Here is a 20,155-nt window from a genome sequence, read left to right as displayed (position 1 = left end):
GTAACAGGGAGAACCAGCACGCACGGCATCCAAATCTGGCGCATGGGCAACATGCTCCGGCGCATGAGTTCTAGGTGACGAAGCGGCTAACTGTGGGTTGAAGGGGAAAGATGTGACGACCCGATTTTTTTTTTTTTAAACGTAAAATGAGTCATCACAGTGGCACGACTACATGTCGCTCAGCCAACATACGGTACACATTCCATAACATGTACTTGATAATCAGAGTTACATCTACGCAGCGGATAACACATAATAACATTATTAACATAGCGGAAGGTACATCTATAGACAACAGTTAAATACAACAAAAAGCCATTAATATGTCTATCTATTTAAGACTTCTATATAGCTATTAAATATGTATTAAAAGTTTGGCTCATAAATACAATTGTCACATGCGACACGAGCCATAAACAAAATCTACTAAAAGGCAGACAACCCATGATCTAACCATTATAACTGTCGCGTCGGGCTTCAGTCATAACATCCCAAGTACTATGCTATGACGTCTTTTATTAGATCCATTGAACCTGCAGTCAAAACATCAGAGTCTGTACGGTTGTGGGGTTAACCACATCCATACAGGTGAAAGTATGAGTTCACCACCTCAGTAGTATAAGACTCACTAAGTGTACAACATACACCAACATAAATGCATGTAGGGTTCAACAGTGTTATTCACAAATTATTAAGTTCACATAACAACACATTATCAAATACAAGTCACGTTGTTCATCACACATATATTATCACGGTTTCCACTAACAATATTTCACGCATCTCACTAGTACTAGCACTTCAATGCTTGACTTGCCATCACCACCGCTCGTAAAGCTACGATCCGTAGGGCACACACCTCACGTGAGCTAGCACTTCAATGCTAGGCTTACCACATATCTCACTAGTACTAGCACTTCAATGCTAGGCTTTCCATCAACACCGCCCGTAAAGCTACGACCCGCAGGGCACACATCTCACGTGAACTAGCACTTCAATGCTAGGCTTACCACATATCTCACTAGTGCTAGCACTTCAATGCTAGGCTTACCACACATCTCACTAGTGCTAGCACTTCAATGCTAGGCTTTCCATCAACACCGCCCGTAAAGCTACAACCCGCAGGGCACACACCTCACGTGAACTAGCACTTCAATGCTAGGCTTACCACATTTCTCACTAGTGCTAGCACTTCAATGCTAGGCTTACCACATATCTCACTAATGCTAGCACTTCAATGCTAGGCTTACCACACATCTCAGCCAAGAGCTGCCACCCTCTGGCCTACCACTCATCTCAGCCAAGAGCTGCTACACTATGGCCTACCACTGTGCCAGACACTCCAACACTGGACTTTCCATCTATCAACTACCGAGTTCTCATAAATCCAAATTACCTTATCATACCCCTATTGTTACATATGTATGCCCAAACAATTTTTCCATCTACACGCATCCACAATTCCACCCTATATATATATATTCAACATCATGTCATTCAATCCCCAATAATTCCCGCATATTAATCTCAACCATCTCAACATAATTCTTAATTCAACACTTTACAACTCAATCATCAATACATATCTTCATCTAAATTCCATAACCATATACAATTAAGATTCGTCAACATCCATTTATCCGTACAATTACAATTCAATATATTTCAACTCAATCATGAATAATTTTCTCAATAAATTTCAAAATCATAAACAACCAAGATTCATCAACATCCATTTATCCATACAATTACAAACCAATATATCCCATATCAATCATAAACAATTTTCTCAATAAGTTCCATAATCATAAACAACCAAGATTCATCAATATCCATTTATCCACACAATTACAAACCAATATATCTCAACTCAATCATAAACAATTTTCTCAATAAATTTCATAATCATAAATATAACCAATCATTATCAATATCAACTTATCATTTTAATTCCCAATCCAATAACTCACAATTCAATTACATATATCTTCACCAACAAATTCTATAATCATAAACGCAAACAAATGCAACAATACGTAAATCTAAGTTCCTAGGATTCCTCAGTGAGTAGAATACTCACCTTGGCTTCATAGGACTCATGACTCGAATATTCCTCCATGTTCTAGTTTCTTGAACTCTACATTGAAGAACACGTTGAAATCTCCAATTATGACACGTGCCTGCAAACATTTATGACGTTAGACTTAGCTGTTGAGCCTATACTCTATGATGCATAATCTACCTGCGTGCTCACACGTCACATTACTCACTTCTAATGCTAGCTAGGTACCTTGGCTACTATTATATTAATCATCTGGTCTAGGTTCATATTTTATTCCGCTTCTTATCTTTAAGTTACGGTTATTATTTTATTTGCCTACTTATTATTATTACGTCGCATTGTTGTCATTAATTCTTTTTATAGCTTGTTGCTTACTTACTAAGTTAACCATATATATTTGATCCATATATGTATACATACATAAAAATGCTTATTAAGCTAAACATAACCTAATAAAGCACTTAGGTATTTTATAATACATAGATAAGCACATTAACTATCTTGTTACATTACCAAATGAACCCGGAGCCTATTTACGTATTTCCATCACTAACATTTACTTATTGACTTAAGATTGTTTTCACATTACAACTCTATGTTCTTCTAATCTTAACTACTACATTTAGTACTTTTACTCTTATTAGTTTCTAACCATCCAAGTGGTTTAGGTCATAGGACCTAATTGGATTAATGGGTTAAAGGCCCAATTAGGTTAAACTATAAATCTCGTGACATTATCATCTTCAACTCTTTATTATTTTATTATATAAATACTTGAGTAATTAAGCCATAAAGCCTTAATTTTATTTAACATATTAATTTAATAACTCTTACCGCAATTTATGAGAATCTATTTATTTCATTTTAGCCATCTCATTCAATCTTATCAATATCATACAACCCAATTTTAACTTCTATCCATAGTTGGTTGTATAACAAAGGACCTATATACATTAACTACATGCCCAAAAAGATGGCTCATCCGTAGATTTTCCACAAAACCACATAGCAATGCTCATTAAATCTCTTACTAATTTATAATCAACCCCACCCCATAACAAAACCTCATCACTTAACCAAATCATCCAAATGATTCATAACAAAGAATTCCAACATATACTTGAAATCCTCCTTTACATATTAACATCAACCCCTCTATTAGTCATACCAATAATCAACAACCAACAATCTATAACAATCCATCATAACTAAAACTACCTTACCCAAAGACTCATTCATTGAACACCCATGTGGTCATGCTAGAAAAATACCAATGAAAAACAACACAAACCACTACCAAAGCCATCTCCAAAATATCTTCAAACTAACATACTAAACTAAATAGAAAAGTCCTAAAATTCTCAAGCATAAACCCTAATTTTCGGACCCAATTAGAAATGTCACAAATTAATATGATTTCAAGATATAAATCCAATGGGTATGATGGAATTTACATAGAAAAGCTTCTATGGACGAAATGCCCACATAAACAACTCAAAAATCAATAACAATCTCCCTAAAACCGAAACCAATACCGATATTAACCTAGAATTTGAATCTAAGAAGATTTCTAACAACCCACATGCTTTTCTAACTCTAAACTCAATGGGTATCACGAAAAGATAAACAAAACTAGAGATTTTACCTCATAAGGACCCATGACCGAAAAACCCATTTCTTCTTCTTCTCTTCTCCTCTTTTTCCTTCTCTTCGGTCTACACGTCTCTCTCTCTTAGCGTCGATCTCTCTCGATGTCTCTCTCAGTCTCGGTCTCTCACTGTGTGTATGTGCGTGAGAGTGAGAAGGGAGGGAGAGGAGAAAGAAAAGGGAAAAGAAAGGAGAAAGGAAGAAGAGGGAGAGTGTGCGTGAGGGAGAAGGAGAAAGGAAGGAAGAAAAAGGGAAAGAAAAGAGGGAGGGGTGTTGTCCACGAGAGGGGGAGAGAAAAGGAAAGAAAAGAAAGAGGAAAGAGAAAGAGAAAAGAGAAGAAAGAGAATGAGTGGGGCATGTGTCACCATGTGGGTGGTTGGGAGAAGATGAGGTTATCTTCTTCTAGCCATTCCGGTAGTGACATGTGGCATGATAAGATTTCCTTTTTATTTGAAAGTCTAGATTTTCACAAATTACACTAGGACCCCACAATATTAAAATCCTATATTTTTAATAACTAACATATAACCCCACATTCTATCCAATCGTATTTTATCATTACAATTAATTTATTTATTCAACTAGGACTCATTATTATTGTTATTATTATTATTATTATTATTGTTATTATTATTATTATTATTATTGTTATTATTATTATTATTATTTCCTAAAGACCCATTAGTAGTATTTTATTATTCCACTTTTCATTATTTTATCTTAAATTCGTTTCATTTTCATAATATGAATATTATCACGTAGAATATAATTATTAGTCCAATCTATTTAATAAATATAATTTATAAATTACTAAATTTTCTACTTATTTTCTTGGTCTTTACAAAAGAGCTGAGAATCTGATGGTGTGGAGCGTGTGGTAGAGAGGCCTCCTGAAGTTGGTAGATCTAAGTTGAAAAACATCAGATCTAAAAACTTCAAGATACCGGTGGATCCACGACCATGAGAGGGAGGAGGCAAACCAGTCTGAACTAGTTGTGGGAAATCTGCCAACGATGCTATAACCCAAACCACAAAACAAAAACAAAAAAGCACCCATAACAGTGTGGGAAATCAACTGAAAAACAACACAAAAAGAACAAAAAACCACAACACAGTGGATTGTCAGGGATGGGAGCCTACTGTGATGGCGCGTGGACTCCACGCGCCAACATAGGAAGGCCTCTCCATGGTTGAAAACATCTAAGTCGACTAGAAACCACCAACGACGAAGGCGAATGAAGGCGGAGAGGGGAAGCAGGGCTAGCATGCGTCGGCAGACGGGGAATCGTTGCTGGCTTGTGCAAGCCACGCTCCATTGAGGAGTGGTCCGGAGGCGAAGCGGATGGTGTCGGTGTGACCAGCGGACAACGACAGTCTCGGTGGGGAGGAGCGTCTAGTCCTTGATCTGGTGGAGGATTGTAGATCTAAGTTTAACAACTTCAACCTTTAAACTACACAAAATTCGGCCATGAACACGATGGGTAGCATGGTAGATAGTGAAGGACATCCAAGAGATCTATGTTGAGAGGCAGATAATAAAAGATAAGGCTAGGGCAAGCTCCAACATGATAAAGGCTGGAGTAAGTTTCAGCAAGATAAGGGCCTCATCAAAGGCGGAAGCATGGGAAGTGAGGGGGGGGGGGGGGAGAAGAAGGAAAAAAGGAAGAGAACGGGAAGGGAAACACAAAGCTTCCCTCCCATGGCTTTTGGTTCAGAGGTTTAGTCAGGAGAGAGAACAGAGAGAATATCAATTCTCGTAAAATATTTATTTTTGAGGACACTACATTTACCCATCAATCTACCATGCCTTTTGTAATGATTATCTCAATCTTTCAATTTGTTTAATATATCTTATTGATATACTCTTGTAATTGCATTGTCTCCCTTCTATTCCCAAATGACAAAAATACTTTGCATAAAAACACAAAAATAAAAATAAAAAAGACAAAAATTAGAAAAAGAAAAAAAATCAAAATATACTAAAGTAGAGTAATGTTACATACCACTATTTTATCGTATTTTTATCATCCCAAAATTGAAGTGGCTTGTAAAATCACAATTGACTTTTATCCTATTTTTATCCTGTATAGGGTGTTTTTATCATTTTGAGCCACGAAAGGGGGGCATTATAGCTCCAATGATAAATCAATAAGCTACATTAACCAATTAAAAGATTGTGAAAAAATTGCAAATTGTCTTGCGTAGTTTTTCCTTTTTGCATACTAAGTGACAAGCAACTGGAAATTAAACTCCTTTTTTTTTTTTTTTTTTTTTTTTTTTTTTTTGGGTTTGGACCAAATATATTGATGGTGATTAGATGTTTTAGTTCTTTTTTTTTATTATTATTTATTAACTTAGTCATCCATAAGATCTTCTACATTTTTAGAATTATTAATGACGCTTTTAAATTTTAATCATATTTTTAATGAGAAATGCTAGAGCTACTAAATCTTTTATTAAAAGATGGACACTAAGATGATGTTGAGCTCCACCAAAATTTTTGCATCATGCCATTGACTTGCATAAAGAGTGAGGGAGTTGGAATACCCCCATGCAATATGTTGGATCTCTTTGCCCGCTTGCGATAAGAAGTTCACCTTCCAGTTAGTGAGCTTATTCCACACTCTCTCCTTGATGTAGCTAAAAGCCTGATTTCGATATTTTCCAACAAAAGATGGCAATCCCAAATAGGAATCAATTCTATGAGCCTCTGACAATCCTGAGAGATGAATAATTTCCTGATGTCTCTCAAGACTTGTGTTTCTACTAAAGAAAACCGAGGTCTTTTGCATATTCAGTTTCTGACTCGAGCCAGCTTCATAAATACCCAATATCCTCAATAACCGCTTCCATTCCACTATGTTTGCTTTACAGAACAACAAGCTATCATCCACAAAGAAGAGATGACTGATTTTGGGACCTTTAGGCGAAAAGGGAACCCCAGTAATCACACCCCTAGCTTCGGCTTGTTGTAATAAACCACTTAGAACCTCAGCACAAAGGAGGAACAGATAAGGGGACATGTGATCCCCTTGTCTAATTCCCCTAGAAGGCTTAATCAACCCAACTGGATTCCCATTGATAAGGATTGAATAGGTAACTAATGAAACACATGTCATTACTAAATTCACCCATTTGTCAGCAAAACCCATCCTTTTCATAGCCAACTCCAAAAATAACCATTCCACTCGATCATAAGCTTTGCTGATGTCTAGTTTGATTCCCATGAAACCTGTTTTGCTCCACATCCTCGTCTGCATGAAGTGCATTGTTTCATACGCAACAATGATGTTATCGTTTCATACGCTCATACGCAACAATCATCTAAAATTCACTGGATGAGCTGGGAGAAGATGGGAAACTCCAAATCGGTGGGGGATTTAGGCTTTCGGAACTTGGTCCTTTTCAACAAGGCATTACTTGCCAAACAAGGGTGGAGACTACTTCAAAACCCTTCTTCCCTCACGGCTAGGATTCTTCAAGCCAAATACTACCCACATTTATCCTTCTTGGAAGCTTCCCTTGGTTCAAGACCTTCCTTTGTGTAGAGAAGTATTTTTAATGCCAGGGATTTGTTGTTGCACGAGCTACAATGGAGAGTGGGGGATGGCCATTCAATTCGGTGTGGAACTCAAAATGGCTCCCTACACCTTCTACTTATTTAGTCCAATCTGTTCCTAGGATCCTTGGGGAGAATGCTTTGGTTTTTAGTTTGATCAATCAGGAGCAAGGATGCTGGAATGAGGAGCTAATAAATGAAGTCTTTGAAGCCAAAGGAGCCTAGGTAATTAAAAACATACCTTTAAATCCATTTTTGCCTCTTGATAGAATGGTTTGGAAGTGGACATCTGATGGGGTTTTTACTGTGAGAAGTGCATATCATTTGGGCAAGGAATCCTAGGCTAGTTTGTGTGGTCAATGCTCTCATGCCGAGAAGGACAATGGGGTGTGTGGAAGTCCATTTGGAAGCTAGGGGTACTAAGACTAGTCAAATTGTTTATGTGGCATGCCTGTCACAATTTGCTCCCTACTTAGGTTAATTTAGTAAATAAGGGGGTGATTGATGATGCTTCTTGCCCTTGTTGTGGGAGTGAGGAAGAGACAGTCTTACATGTACTTTGGTTATGCCCAGCAGCCCAAGATGTATGGGGAGGAAATAAGTCCAGTTTCCAAAAATGCCGTAGTGAAGGTACCTTGTTTTGATCAAGATGCTTTGGACCTTCTGGCGGTGACTGCCAGGAAAATTTGGTTAAGGAGGAACTCCTTGGTTTTTGAAGGCTTGTTTTGACACCTGAATGCACTCTTAACTGAAGCTCTTTGGAGGAATTCAAAAGCTATATAATAATCGGGATGAGCAGTTGGAAACTGTAACAGCAAGACCCACAACTTCTCCTAGGTAGCAGCTTTGGCAACCTCCACCGTTTGGGATAGTGAAAATAAACTGAAATGCGACTGTTGATTCAAAGGGGGGTTTTATTGGCTTGGGGATAGTTGCTCGGGATAGTCAGGGCTATTTTTTGGGAGCTAGATGTGTGTTGTAAAATGTAGTGGTAGATCCCAAACGGCGGAGGCAATGACAACTCTCTGGGCAGTGCAAATTTGTAAGGACGTTGGCTTCTTTGATGTGGTGTTTGAAGGTGATGCGGCTCAGGTGATTGCTGAGATCAATTCGAACTCTCCTAATCTTTCAGTGAGTGGTCATTTTGTGGAGAGTATTGGCAATGAGATCAAGCATTTGAGGACAATAATTTTTATTCATACTCATAGAGAGGCCAATATGGCAGCACACGTGATGCCCAAACATACTTTTTTTTATATAAGTTGCCCAAACATACTTTGATTTGCAAGGAAGATGGGTGCTGGCCGGAGGATATTCCTGTTTGTATTTCACAAATTGTTTGTAGGGAGCTTTTTCTTACCTCGATCCTGATGTTTTAGGCCATTTCCAGCAGTTGGAGTTAAAATAGCTACTCAAAAAGTATCAATTTCTACTTTAACCACTGGCTATCTTAAAAACACTCAAACAATAATCTCTATTCTACTCTTCATTTTCTTAAAATATTGTTTTTTAATCTTTTTCTTTATTATTATTATTATTATTATTATTATTTTCACTTCTCCCTCTCACTCTCCGCTCTCCCCCAACCCCCAACCCCAACCCATCTCCAGCAGTGACGATGCAGAGATCGGATCCGACGGTGACGGTGTAGTCGATGGAGGCGTGGATTTTGGTGTGGGGAAGGAAGGCAACGGCGTGCTGGAGGTCGAGCATCTCGCCGCGAAGCTTGTCGGGCTTGGTGTCGACGAGGACAAGCTCATCGATGACCTCCACGTCTGCACCTACCGGGCCTTCCTTAAATCCCTCAACTTCTACCTCCACTTGCCCACCCACACCCAAGACCCAGAACCGGTGCGATCGATGGTGGCTTCTCAAGCAACAGGCGTTGCTTTTTCTGGGCGACGAGAATGGCCCTGCGTACGTGGAGGTCGGTGGGCAGGGGCACGTAGACGGCGTCGACATCTGGATCGTCAAGGACGGCCTCGTTCGGCGCCGGAGCTTTGGGAGGATCGGTCGGATCTCCGCGTCGGCGCAGAGAGAGGAGACCGGTGCCTATTCAGAGGAGTGGCGTCGGCGTCGGACCTCGTCTTCTCCGGTGGGCGAGAGATTCTTCGATAGGCGAGAGAGAGGGCGAGAGAGGAGTGAGAGAAAGAGGGAAGAGAAAAAAAAAAAAAAAAAAAAAAAACAATAAAAAAATAGTAGATATGTGAACAGTGAATAGCCACTAGTGGCTATTTACTGGTCATGAAGTTAGCAAAAAAGTTAGAATAGCTACTCTGCTAGAAGAAGAAAAAGAGAAAAAAAATAGACAAATTTAACTTATTGGTTAAAGTAGCTCTCCTACTGGAGATGCCCTTAGGATCAAGTTGTCTATGTTTTTTCAAGTAATAAAGCTGAGATGATATTTTGTTCAAGAAAAAAAAAGAAAAAAGTTCTACATTCTCTTAGTATTCATCTCTTATTAAAAAATTTAGTACCTCTAACATTTTTCATTTTCAATTAATGCTCCGTTTGTTTCGACGTAAAATGGTTTTCGTCGTAAAATATTTTCGACGAAATCAATTTCAAAAGAAATTATTTTCTCGAAAATATTTTTCGGCGTTTGGTTCGCACGAAAAAATTACGAAAATTAAAAATACAAATGTCGCCGGAATCTGGCAAGCATGTTTGGCCGGATCCGGCCAAAATTGCCGGATTCCGGCAGGACACCTCCGGGCCCGGTCAGATCCGGCCGGATCCGGTCATTTCGGCCGGATCTCGGTAGGATCAGTGGCCGGATCCGGTCAGATCAGGCCGGATTCCGGCCATTTTGGCCAGATCCGGCCGGATCAGTAGCCGGATCCGGTCATATCCGGCCGGATTCCGGCCATTCTGGCCAGATCAGGCCGGATCAGTGTCCGGATCCGGTCAGATCAGGCCGGATTCCGGCCATTTTGGCCAGATCCGGCCGGATCAGTAGCCGGATCCGGTCATATCCGGCCGGATTCCGGCCATTCTGGCCAGATCCGGCCGGATCAGTGTCCGGATCTGGTCAAATCAGGCCGGATTCCGGCCATTTTGGCCAGATCCGGCCGGATCAGTGTCCGGATCCGGTCAAATCAGGCCGGATTCCGGCCGGTTCTGTCCATGACCGGACTCCGGCCAGATTCCGCCGGCATTCGGCGCAGTTGCCGGATTCCGGCAGTCGGCAGTATTCCGGTGGTCGGATTCCGACGCCGGCATTATTCCAGTGACTTGATGATGCCGGATTCCGGTGCTGCCTATTTTCGAACGACCGATTATTGCCGGATTCGACCAGTCAGATATCAAACGTGCGTGTAAAGACGAAGAATATAATTTTGGAAAACGATTTACGGTTTTTAAAACCGTAAATCGTTTTCCAAAAATTAAAGAAGGTTTTACGGTCAAATTGAAAATGGTTTTCGTTGACCGTTATTTTCGCCCTTACCAAACACCGTAAAATATCGAAATCATTTTCCGGAAATCATTTTACACCGAAACAAACGGAGCATAAATCATTCAAAATTTACCATTACTAATTCACTATCATACAAATTATTTACCATTACTAATTCACTGTCATACAAATTAGTTACATCGAGTAAAGAATCCTTCAATTGATCGCTACTGAGTACTGTCTGTGTACCTAATATAAACGAATCAATAGGGTTAAAACAGGCAAAACGGCCAAAAGTTCTAGGGTTTATGAGTGTTGGTGGCCCCGTAAGGCTGGGCTTAGGAAGCTTGTGAAAACTCCACCATTCTTAATAGCGGTTAAAGCTGAGATATTTGTTGCTGGGTTTGGATTGAACTTCTCTACTGAGGTATGGGTTTTCTTATTTCTTGTATTTTTGGATTTTTTTTTTTGGTGGTTGTTGTCTTGTGGGATTTGATAAATTTCTTTTGCTCAATTTTGGGTTCGTGTTTTCTTTTCTACTTTCGTTTCTTTTCTTTTAATTAAGGGAAATTCTTACATTCATTGCTTGAGTTTTCTTTCTTTCACCAAATGGATTACTGGGTCCTATTTGTTTCAATAGATTATTTTATTATTTTATTTTATTTTTCTTTTATTTTAATAATTTTCCAGTGAGATATCTTGTGGTGCTTAAAATGAAAAAAAAGAGTAGGGTATAATCTATTGTTTTCTTGTTTTGTTAGTGAGATGGGGGCCAAGGCAAAGAAAGCTATGAAGAAGAATTTGAAGAAGGCTTCTTCTCAGTTAGTGGCTTCTGCTCGTAAAACCGAAGCTGCTGATTTTTTGGTATGGTAGTTATATCTTGTACAGTATAGATTTCTGTTTATGTATTGATTTACTTGTTTGTTAATTACCTTATCATTGTTTTGTTGATATATCAAAGCCACTAGAAGGTGGTCCTGGGCGCAAACTTCACGAGCAAAAACCAATTGAGGATAAAGCTACCGTTCTGTACATTGGTCGGGTGCCACATGGGTTCTATGAAAAGGAAATGGAAGGTGTGATCAGTTTGTTTTCTTATTTTTAGATTATGAAAGTGTAACAAAGTCTTGTGGTTGTCCATTTTCTGACTGGTAATTAGGTGATTTTTTTTTTTTTTCCCCTCCAGGTTTCTTTACACAATTTGGTAAAGTCAAAAGATTAAGAATTGCACGTAATAAAAAGGTTAGGCACCTGGTCTTATTTATGATGGTTTCATTGTAATTATAAACTTATGTATGTGTGTCGATACCTTTTTAATGTTTTTTACTATTATTATTAACAGAACGTATGAATGTGGATGTATGACATCTTTGTATATGGGGTATTTTCTTGTTCCTTTTTCTTCTCCGTCTTAGAAGCTACTCTTGTATGCTCCTTGTGTACTTGATTGTGCCTTTTGTTTTTAATGATATTTCTCTTGCTTATCAAAAAACATCTTTGTATATGGGGTGCCTTTTGTTTTGTTTGGTTTATGGCTTCTCAGATCCAATTCTTGTCTGGTTAATCATTACTTCGAGGTTATAGTAAATGAAAGAAATTCTATTATGCTATCAATTTTATTTTTTTTGTTGGTTGGGGGGATGACACTCCAAATGTAAGTTTTGGTAGAGCTTTCTAAGAATTTGGAATGACTCTTTCTATCTCTTTCTTTTTGTGATTTGCAAATAGGGAATGATTACTGCAAGGGCTATTGAGTTAATTTGTTTGTCTGACTGGTGTCTTGTATTGATTTTGTGGGTGTCCTGTCTACTTGGTTGATTGCAGCATGGTTAACAGTTTTTGTGGCAGCCATAAAGGTTATGAGGTTGTTTTGTGCTTGAAGTATATTAATATTTCAATTATAAGATATTTTCAGGGTTGCAGGCAACATTCAAAAGGCCCCTTTTTTATGTTGTCTTGTAGTTGATGTATTGGGCATATTCTAGAATGAACTACAAGTTAGGTTGGACCTGTTAATTATTAAGCTCCATTCTTCTGTTGGTATTAAAGTTATGTTCATTACAAAAATACGTCATATGAGAAACGATGGACTCACATTCTTTTGTAGTGGTTGCATTCATTTTGTGTCTTTCAAATGAAGTTATGGAAGTAATCGCTTTTACTTTCAATTTGAGATAGTAGTTTGTTGGACTATAATTATAGCTCGAATGTAATCCCTTGAACATTAACACGTTGAACATTTGCAGACTAAGTAATGGTGTTTCATATTTTAGGTGCTCAATTAAATTCTTTATTAATTGTTGGTATTAACTTTTCAGCTAGTTGATATCAATTTTTATTTTATTTTTTCTTTCTTTTTTTGCCTTATTCTTTTTTTGTTTCATAGACAGGAAAGTCAAAGCATTTTGGCTTCATCGAGTTTGAGTCTCCCGAGGTTAATAATCATGGCTTTTTAACCACTATTATCATTATCATTATTATTGCACTAGAGTTCTGTTTAACTGTCAGTCTTATTAAGATTCATTTTGTTATGCAGGTAGCAAAAATTGTAGCTGATTGTATGCATAATCAACTATTGTTCGAGCATCTTTTGCAAGTCTATCTTATTCCTCCAGAGCATGTTCATCCGAAATTGTAAGCAGTTAATTAGTATTACTATGGTATTATTCTTTTTAAATCCACATGATGTAGACTGAGGATAACATAAAAAAAAAATAAAAAATTCTTGTTTAAAGTAGTATATACAATTTTTTCCTTTATAGTTAGGCTGCTTTGCATCTACATCTTCAAATTTTTGTTATAGAATGTTGAGCCTTAACAAAGAAGGCGATACACATTAATGCTCAGTGTCTGAATGGTGTCCACTTACTTGAAAGAGGAAAGGAAGGGAAGTATGAGGGAAGTAACAGAAGGGATGAGAAACTTTCTCAGCTTTCTTCTTCTTATTCGTGCAATTAAAGTCAAAGGAAATTTTACTATCTCTTCTAAGATGTTTGTTGTACCTTGTGCAGAACTTTTGTTCTTGACTTGTCCTATTAAATTTATTCTTCAAAGCTTATCTTTTTGGGAAAAGGAATTTATTATTGTCTTGTATAACATTCTGTGTAAACACTTATATCCGGTTTACCTTCTTTATACCTATGTACCAAACTAGTAAGGTTGAGGTGGATTTTGTGCTTTACTTTCTCATCCTCCTATAAGCAATTTGTGTGTGAAAAAAAAAAACCACCAAAAAGATGAGTTGAAATGAAATTGAGTTCATTATTAATTGTTATGCATTTTGATTTGTTTGTAATGGTTGGAGAAAAATAGGAAGATGTATACTCAATACAATGGGAACTGTGTTTCCACTGTTTTTGGATCTGGTAAAATTAATTTCCTTTGTTATGGCAATTAATCTGGATGTAGGGTGTCCAGCAATTAATCTGGATTTAGGGTGTCCAGCAATTAATCTGGATTTAGGGTGTCCAAAAGCTGAAAAAGCAGTGGGAAAGTGGAAAAACTGTGTAGGAATTGAATATGTCTTGAGGTTTTGTGATATTGTTAGGATCAAGTATGTTTACATTGTGGGGCTCTTATTGAAAATTATACTGTAAAAATGAAGCATGAGAAGTGTTAGAATTGCTTACCTTGATACATGGAATGCACATGTTGAGAACAATGGCCATTTTACATTTGTTCCTTTGCAACTTATAAAAAAAATAAAATAAAACATTTGTTCCTTTGCTAGTCAACACATTTGCTCTTTTACTAATACCTCACTGATCATTTAATTTAATTTTTTTTTTTAATTTTTAAATTCCTTGTATAGATGGAGGGGTTTTAACTACCGATACAAGCCAGTTGACTGTGTTCAAATTGAGCGTAAGCGGCAAAACAAGGTATACGATGTGGATTGAAGAGATAACCTCTGGAAGCTTATTGTTTTTATTCCTTTAAAAATAGAAACAGAACAGATATTGAACTTGTCACGGTTCCATGATCAGGAAAGAACATTAAAAGAGCACACGAAGTTGGTGGAAAAGATTATAAAGCGAGATCTGAAAAGGAAAACAAAAATAGAGGCCGCTGGTATTGAATATGAATGCCCAGAAATTGTAAGAATCACACCTTGTTTGTTCATCATTTCCTGTTGCTGCAGCTATTGTGCTTCAGAATTGAAAGTAAATAGAACGGGAGAATAAGTATAATCCAGCCTATGCTGATATGTGGTTTTTTTGGTTTCTACTTATGTGTTGGGTTATTTTGCAGGTGGGTAGCGTCCAGCCTGCTCCAAAGAAGATAAAATTTGATGATGAATAGGTATAATATCTTGGGAAAGTGTCTTTTTTTCTTTTTTTTTTTTTACTAGACTTCAGGTGATGAAATTTGATTATGATTGTTAGTTATTTATTTGATTAGGACAAGGAGAGAAGTTCACAATTGGAGTTTCATGAAGATCAGAAGAGTTGATGTTTATGTCCTATTGAAGAGGCTTTCACAGCACCTTCCTCAGCCTTGGGTCCTGGATAAATCCTTTGAAGTCCATTTTTGTGACCTTTGTTGATGTCATCATGTTTTGGCGGTTGACTAATCTAGTAGTTTAAGGTAGACTGGATGTAGAATATGTTACTTCTTTATGAAATTTCCGTTCTGTTGATTTACGGCCAGTTCTTTTGTTTCTTTAAGGCTCCAAAACAACTTCAGCAATGTAATATCCCAAGAAACTGGTCGATTGTCCAGGTTGCAAAGATTACCTCGAAATCCTGTTGCTTGAACCTTATAAACTTTGTCTTGGTACTTGGCTTCCTTCTGCATCTGATAGATAACTCTGAAGAAAAAAAATAAACTGAAACGATAGGATACGGATGCAACGAATTGCTAGCAATTTAGGTCCGCAATTGTCAAAGAGCTTCATGTAGGACGTATTTAACCTGAGCTGGTTGTTGGAGGTAAATGTGTCCTATTTGAAATTTTTTACAATTTACCGTTGAAATTGTTGGAGAACTCAATTTGAATAGAGAGATCCAAACTTTTTGTCGAACCTTTAATGTACAATGGTTCTTTGACAGCACACGATCCACAACTGTTTCTGTTTCTGATGGCCTAAGCCAATTGAAAAGCTTTGCAAATTTTGGACTTATTGCAAATGGGATGCTTGGTACCACTAAGATCACAGTAGGATTTGAAAATATCGATTTTATAATGTATAAATTAAAAATTTGATTTTTAAAAATTTGACAAAATTGTAATTTAACTTGTAAAATTGTGTATTTTCAAAAGACTATCACATTGCCTATGAAAACGCAATTTTAAATAATTTATTTTTTATAATTTAATTTAAAATCACGTTTTTATTTACAAAATCGCAATGCAAAAGGAAACCAAAATAATTTGCAGTTTCTCTTCTATTGGCGCGCTCACCGTGCGAGGAAGACCAAAATTCCATCTTTTAACAATACGTCCAATGCAAAGAGTACTGAGAAAATGCAAGACTAGTTAATTAACTGATGGGTTCTGTAAGGACGACCCTCTGTTTCTAGAGAGAGAAGCTCCTGGTGTTTCTAGAGAGAGAGAGTCATCGTTTGGCTTTGGTTTTGGGAGAGGGAGGCTTCGTGCCTCCCTCCTCCCAGGGTTTTTGTTGTTTGGGTGTTGGTTAGTCTCCCAACCCTTTGGGTTGTGGTAGTTTTGTCTCCTCGGTGGATCCGGTGGAGTTTGTTGTTGGTTTTTTTAGTTTGTTTAGTTTGTGGTGGCAGGTGTGTTCTCTAGTGGAGATGTCGGAGGGGTCTGGTCGTCCATGGCGTGTTGCCGGTGGAATTTGTGGCCGAGCTTCTTTCTGTCAGTTTTATGAGGTTAGATCTACGAGTTTCTGCCGTCTTCTGTGAGACACGCGCCCTCTAGCCTCATTCTCCGTCAGCTTCTGGTGCTTCAGCCACTCTTCTCGGCCTTGTGGTCTGTCGGTGGTTGGAGCGTGGTCTTCACGCGCCTGTGCGTTATTTCTGTTTTGGGCTGCGCGTGAAGGCTACAATCTGGTTGTTTCTGCCGTGTTTGGTGGGGCTGATGGTGTTCGGAGGTCTTACGGTGTTTGGTGGTGTAGGGTTTTTTGTGACGCGCCGTCACTGATGGCGGCCCTCCCGGAAGACAGTCTCCATTTTCAAAGTGCTTATCCTGTTTGTTTTGATTGGAATTTAATCTGACAGTGTGCTATGTGCGTGTATTAATTCAGTCATTGGCTTTTGCCCAGTGTGTGTGACCGACTCCCTGATCAAGTAAAGGTGTATGTCAACGCAGAGGCACCATGCTGTTGGCTAGATTTTATTAGTTGCTACTGTCTCTATTTATTTGAGTCTTTGACCAAGTTGTATGTTCACCTTCAAGGTGGCTGATTGCTCTAATGGTCGAATGTTGTAATGTTGTTTGTATTAATGAAAGTTTAACTTTCCTTCAAAAAAAAAAAAAAAAAAACTGATGGGTTCTGTTCAGCTAGTTTTAATTGGTGTGGCAGTTTGTATGCAATGGGGTTCTCTAGCAATCTGACACGGTGCATCCTCGTATTAAAGGAGATCATACAAATAAAAATCATTTGGAGTAACAATTTGTAATAGCATATCGAATTCATATCATATCGAAACATGAGTATAAAATTATATAGGTCAATTTTAATTTGACCAATTTAACTAACTAGGTAAAACCCTTCAATCATACCCACTAAGTTCGTGTGAGGTTATCAAATTTGGTCAAACATTACAAGTCATAAATTTCGAGTGTTGGATTTGTATCATATCGAGTCATGGAAATAAATTACATAAGTCAATAATGATTCGACCCTTTTAATTAAATGGGTAAACCCATCATCCATATATAACTTGCTAATTTCGTGTTTAATTCGTTTCGGGTTTACGGATTGAGTCAAAAATTGCATGATAAAATACCAACTTTCTATTCTTAACACAGCAAACACTACCAGCATGTCCCTAATGTTGGAGTGAATATGTTTCTCCACTTTGTTGATCCAGATTCTAATCCTAACTTAATACTTGGGTTAAAGATTACCCATGTATTAACACAATATGATCATTGTCTGGTCATCTGTATGTACGGATTATTGCTCATAATCCAGTGAATTAATATTTAGAAAAAAAAAAAAAAAAATTTCCCCTATAGACCGTCTGAAAAACTTTAAAATTCATATAGACAAGCTTAAAAAAATAAAATAAAAAATGCTTGGAAATTATGTTCAAAGTGATATATAAAATTTAGGAAAAAAAAAAAATCATATTTAGCCCCAAAATTTTTATCAGATTTGAATTTAGTTATTGATTTTGGAATTTCAAGAATATTTAGGTTTTGTCTATATTTTAAATAGGTCATATATCACATTTCTATCAAAATGAATGGTTTCTCATATGTCACGTGCCTTAATTGACAAGCTAGCGTTTATAATTACATCAACACTTAATATCAATGTCATATTATTAAGTGTCAAATCATCTACAAAAAAAAAAAAAAAATTGAAATACCTTTTTTTTGAAGGGAAAATACGAAATACCTAACTTCAAAAACAAAAATTGTCTTATTTGTTATCTTAATATTTTAGATTTGTAGTGTTAAATGAAAAACCATTAACTTTTACATTGAGATAGATCATGACGTGTCTAATGAGCATACATAACATATAAAAAATTATTAACATTGACGGTAAAATGATAGAAGGATCAATTTAAGACTTAAGTAAAACTTAACGACCTTATTCTTAAAATTGAAAACCTATATACTAAATTTAAACCAGATAAAAACTTAGGAGTTAAATATAATTTTTTCCTAAAATTTAATATACAACTAAAATTAAAAAAAAAAAAAAAGGGTAATCTTTTCGTTCAAAAGAAGAAAGCATACAATAGTAATTCACTAAAGAAGGGTAATGAGAATGAAAATGAGAAGAGCAGCAATAAAAGAGTACTTGAGAGCGGCCACAAGAATAGCCAAAGAGATAAAGAAGAGCTGCCAAAGCACCTGTACACTTGCCCAGGCGAGAACACCCGTCAATCCTATGGCCAGGAGATTGTCAGGATCTGGGTCTAGCAGATCACCCCATCTGATACTGAATATTGGCCTTTGATCATTCCCCGGATCATCGTCTCCGTCAGACTCAGCTTCTTGTTCTATTTTTTTTTCTTCCTTATTCTTGGGATCTTCGCTCAATCCATCGTTGTTCTCTGCGAATAATACCAGAAATCTTGTGGGTTTTCTTGGGATTTTGGAGAGGAAAGAAGGGAAACTCAGGGGTTTGTGCGGGGAAGCTGAGAAGGGTCTTGGAGTTGAACGAATTGGAAGCGAGAGTGGTGGGTGTGAGATAGAAGTGAGCCCTAACATGTCTTTGCCAATCGAATGGCACAACTGCCGCACAAGGAATTGGAGGTGTCAAATTATCAAATTTCTCGGTTTGGACTTTAGAGGCAAAATGACATATATGCCTACAATTGCAATGTCAAAATAACATCCATTTGGAAAGGGTAACGTTATTTAATAGACTATAATATAAATATAATTGGGTTTTTTATTTTTTTTAGGCAATATATAATTGGGTTGATGTTATAGTAAAAATTAATTTTTGAATCAACTAAAGTTTATAATTAATAAATAATTTTTATTACTAAGGTTTATAATTAATAAATAATTTTTATTATCAAGTTATCTTAATTATATGACAGCTGTAAAAAAAATTTACAAAATAACATTTCTCTCTTGAAAATCTAATGCGCACACTTTAATGACAATTGAAGATTTTAACACTAAATTATTTAACTACACTAAAAAATATGAAAATATTAATATAGGAAACCTTTTCTTTGCTTAATGTAATTACTAATTCAGGATTACATTTTATTAATATTGAGATTTCGTTTTTTAACAAATTGTGGGTGTCACTTCTCGGTGTTAAATTGTTAAACTAGATGGCAAGGATGGAGCCAGATATTTTAATGGGAGGGGGCCAGGCATTTTGATGATGAATTTTTTGTTTAAAAAGTAATAAAAAGTAATTGATATGATATAAAACGTGAAAAAAATTAAAAGATTTTAAAGTTAATTTTCTTCTAAAAAAAAGAAAGTGAAATAAGGGATCACTAGACAAATCCATTGGTACCCACAAATTCACAAAAAAAATTGTCAAATGTCCCGAGTCAGCAAAAAGCACATCTGTTTGCTAATTTAATTTTCAACGGCAATATATGAGATCACATGATAACTATAATAGGGATGCTCTCTTTTTTTTTTTTCTTTTTTTTTTCTTTTTTTTTTTCTTTTTTTTTTCTTTTCTGTTTTTGTTTGTTTTTTTTTTTAAGCATTTCCTCCTCAATAAAGACAGTGATGAGTCGATGACTAATGCCAAAACGGGCCAGCCTTTGCTTTTGAGGACTTTCCTCCCTCTTCTTGATTGTCCCAAAGTCTATGCAATATCAGAAAGCAAAGCACCTAAACTAAAGAGAGAGAGAGAGATGGGAAGCTTGGC

At 36.8% G+C, this 20,155-nt stretch overlaps 2 protein-coding genes across 6 annotated transcripts; one reads left to right on the top strand and one right to left on the bottom strand.

Annotated features, from left to right (window-relative positions):
• Positions 1 to 243: 243 nt before the first annotated feature.
• Positions 244 to 19,076, bottom strand: LOC133880073 (uncharacterized). Of its 4 annotated transcripts, none has more exons than XR_009902181.1 (3): positions 3,708 to 3,999; positions 2,081 to 2,180; positions 244 to 554 (listed from the first exon to the last, which is right to left on the bottom strand). XR_009902181.1 is itself a non-coding variant. In XM_062318949.1 (3 exons), exons 1-2 carry the CDS (start codon positions 19,015 to 19,017, stop codon positions 2,097 to 2,099), a joined length of 444 nt encoding a protein of 147 aa, XP_062174933.1. In that variant the 5' UTR covers positions 19,018 to 19,076; the 3' UTR covers positions 265 to 554; positions 2,081 to 2,096. The 4 variants fall into 4 exon arrangements, 2 of the variants coding, with proteins under 2 accessions (XP_062174933.1, XP_062174934.1); XM_062318949.1 differs by lacking the exon at positions 3,708 to 3,999 and adding an exon at positions 18,658 to 19,076 and having other exon boundaries at positions 265 to 554; XR_009902182.1 differs by lacking the exon at positions 2,081 to 2,180.
• LOC133880100 (uncharacterized RNA-binding protein C1827.05c) lies at positions 10,934 to 15,453 on the top strand. 2 transcript variants are annotated; one of them, XM_062318981.1, is made up of 10 exons: positions 10,934 to 11,092; positions 11,427 to 11,529; positions 11,627 to 11,741; positions 11,852 to 11,907; positions 13,052 to 13,099; positions 13,202 to 13,299; positions 14,477 to 14,546; positions 14,652 to 14,762; positions 14,917 to 14,967; positions 15,067 to 15,453. In XM_062318981.1, exons 2-9 carry the CDS (start codon positions 11,431 to 11,433, stop codon positions 14,965 to 14,967), a joined length of 648 nt encoding a protein of 215 aa, XP_062174965.1. In that variant the 5' UTR covers positions 10,934 to 11,092; positions 11,427 to 11,430; the 3' UTR covers positions 15,067 to 15,453. The 2 variants fall into 2 exon arrangements, with proteins under 2 accessions (XP_062174965.1, XP_062174966.1); XM_062318982.1 differs by having other exon boundaries at positions 15,051 to 15,453.
• Positions 19,077 to 20,155: the final 1,079 nt, after the last annotated feature.

Source organism: Alnus glutinosa, chromosome 10 (assembly GCF_958979055.1).
Source record: "Alnus glutinosa chromosome 10, dhAlnGlut1.1, whole genome shotgun sequence".
In the NCBI taxonomy this organism is placed as follows: domain Eukaryota; kingdom Viridiplantae; phylum Streptophyta; class Magnoliopsida; order Fagales; family Betulaceae; genus Alnus; species Alnus glutinosa.
Note: the sequence above shows the minus strand (reverse complement) of the source record. Positions and strands in the feature narration are given on the sequence as shown.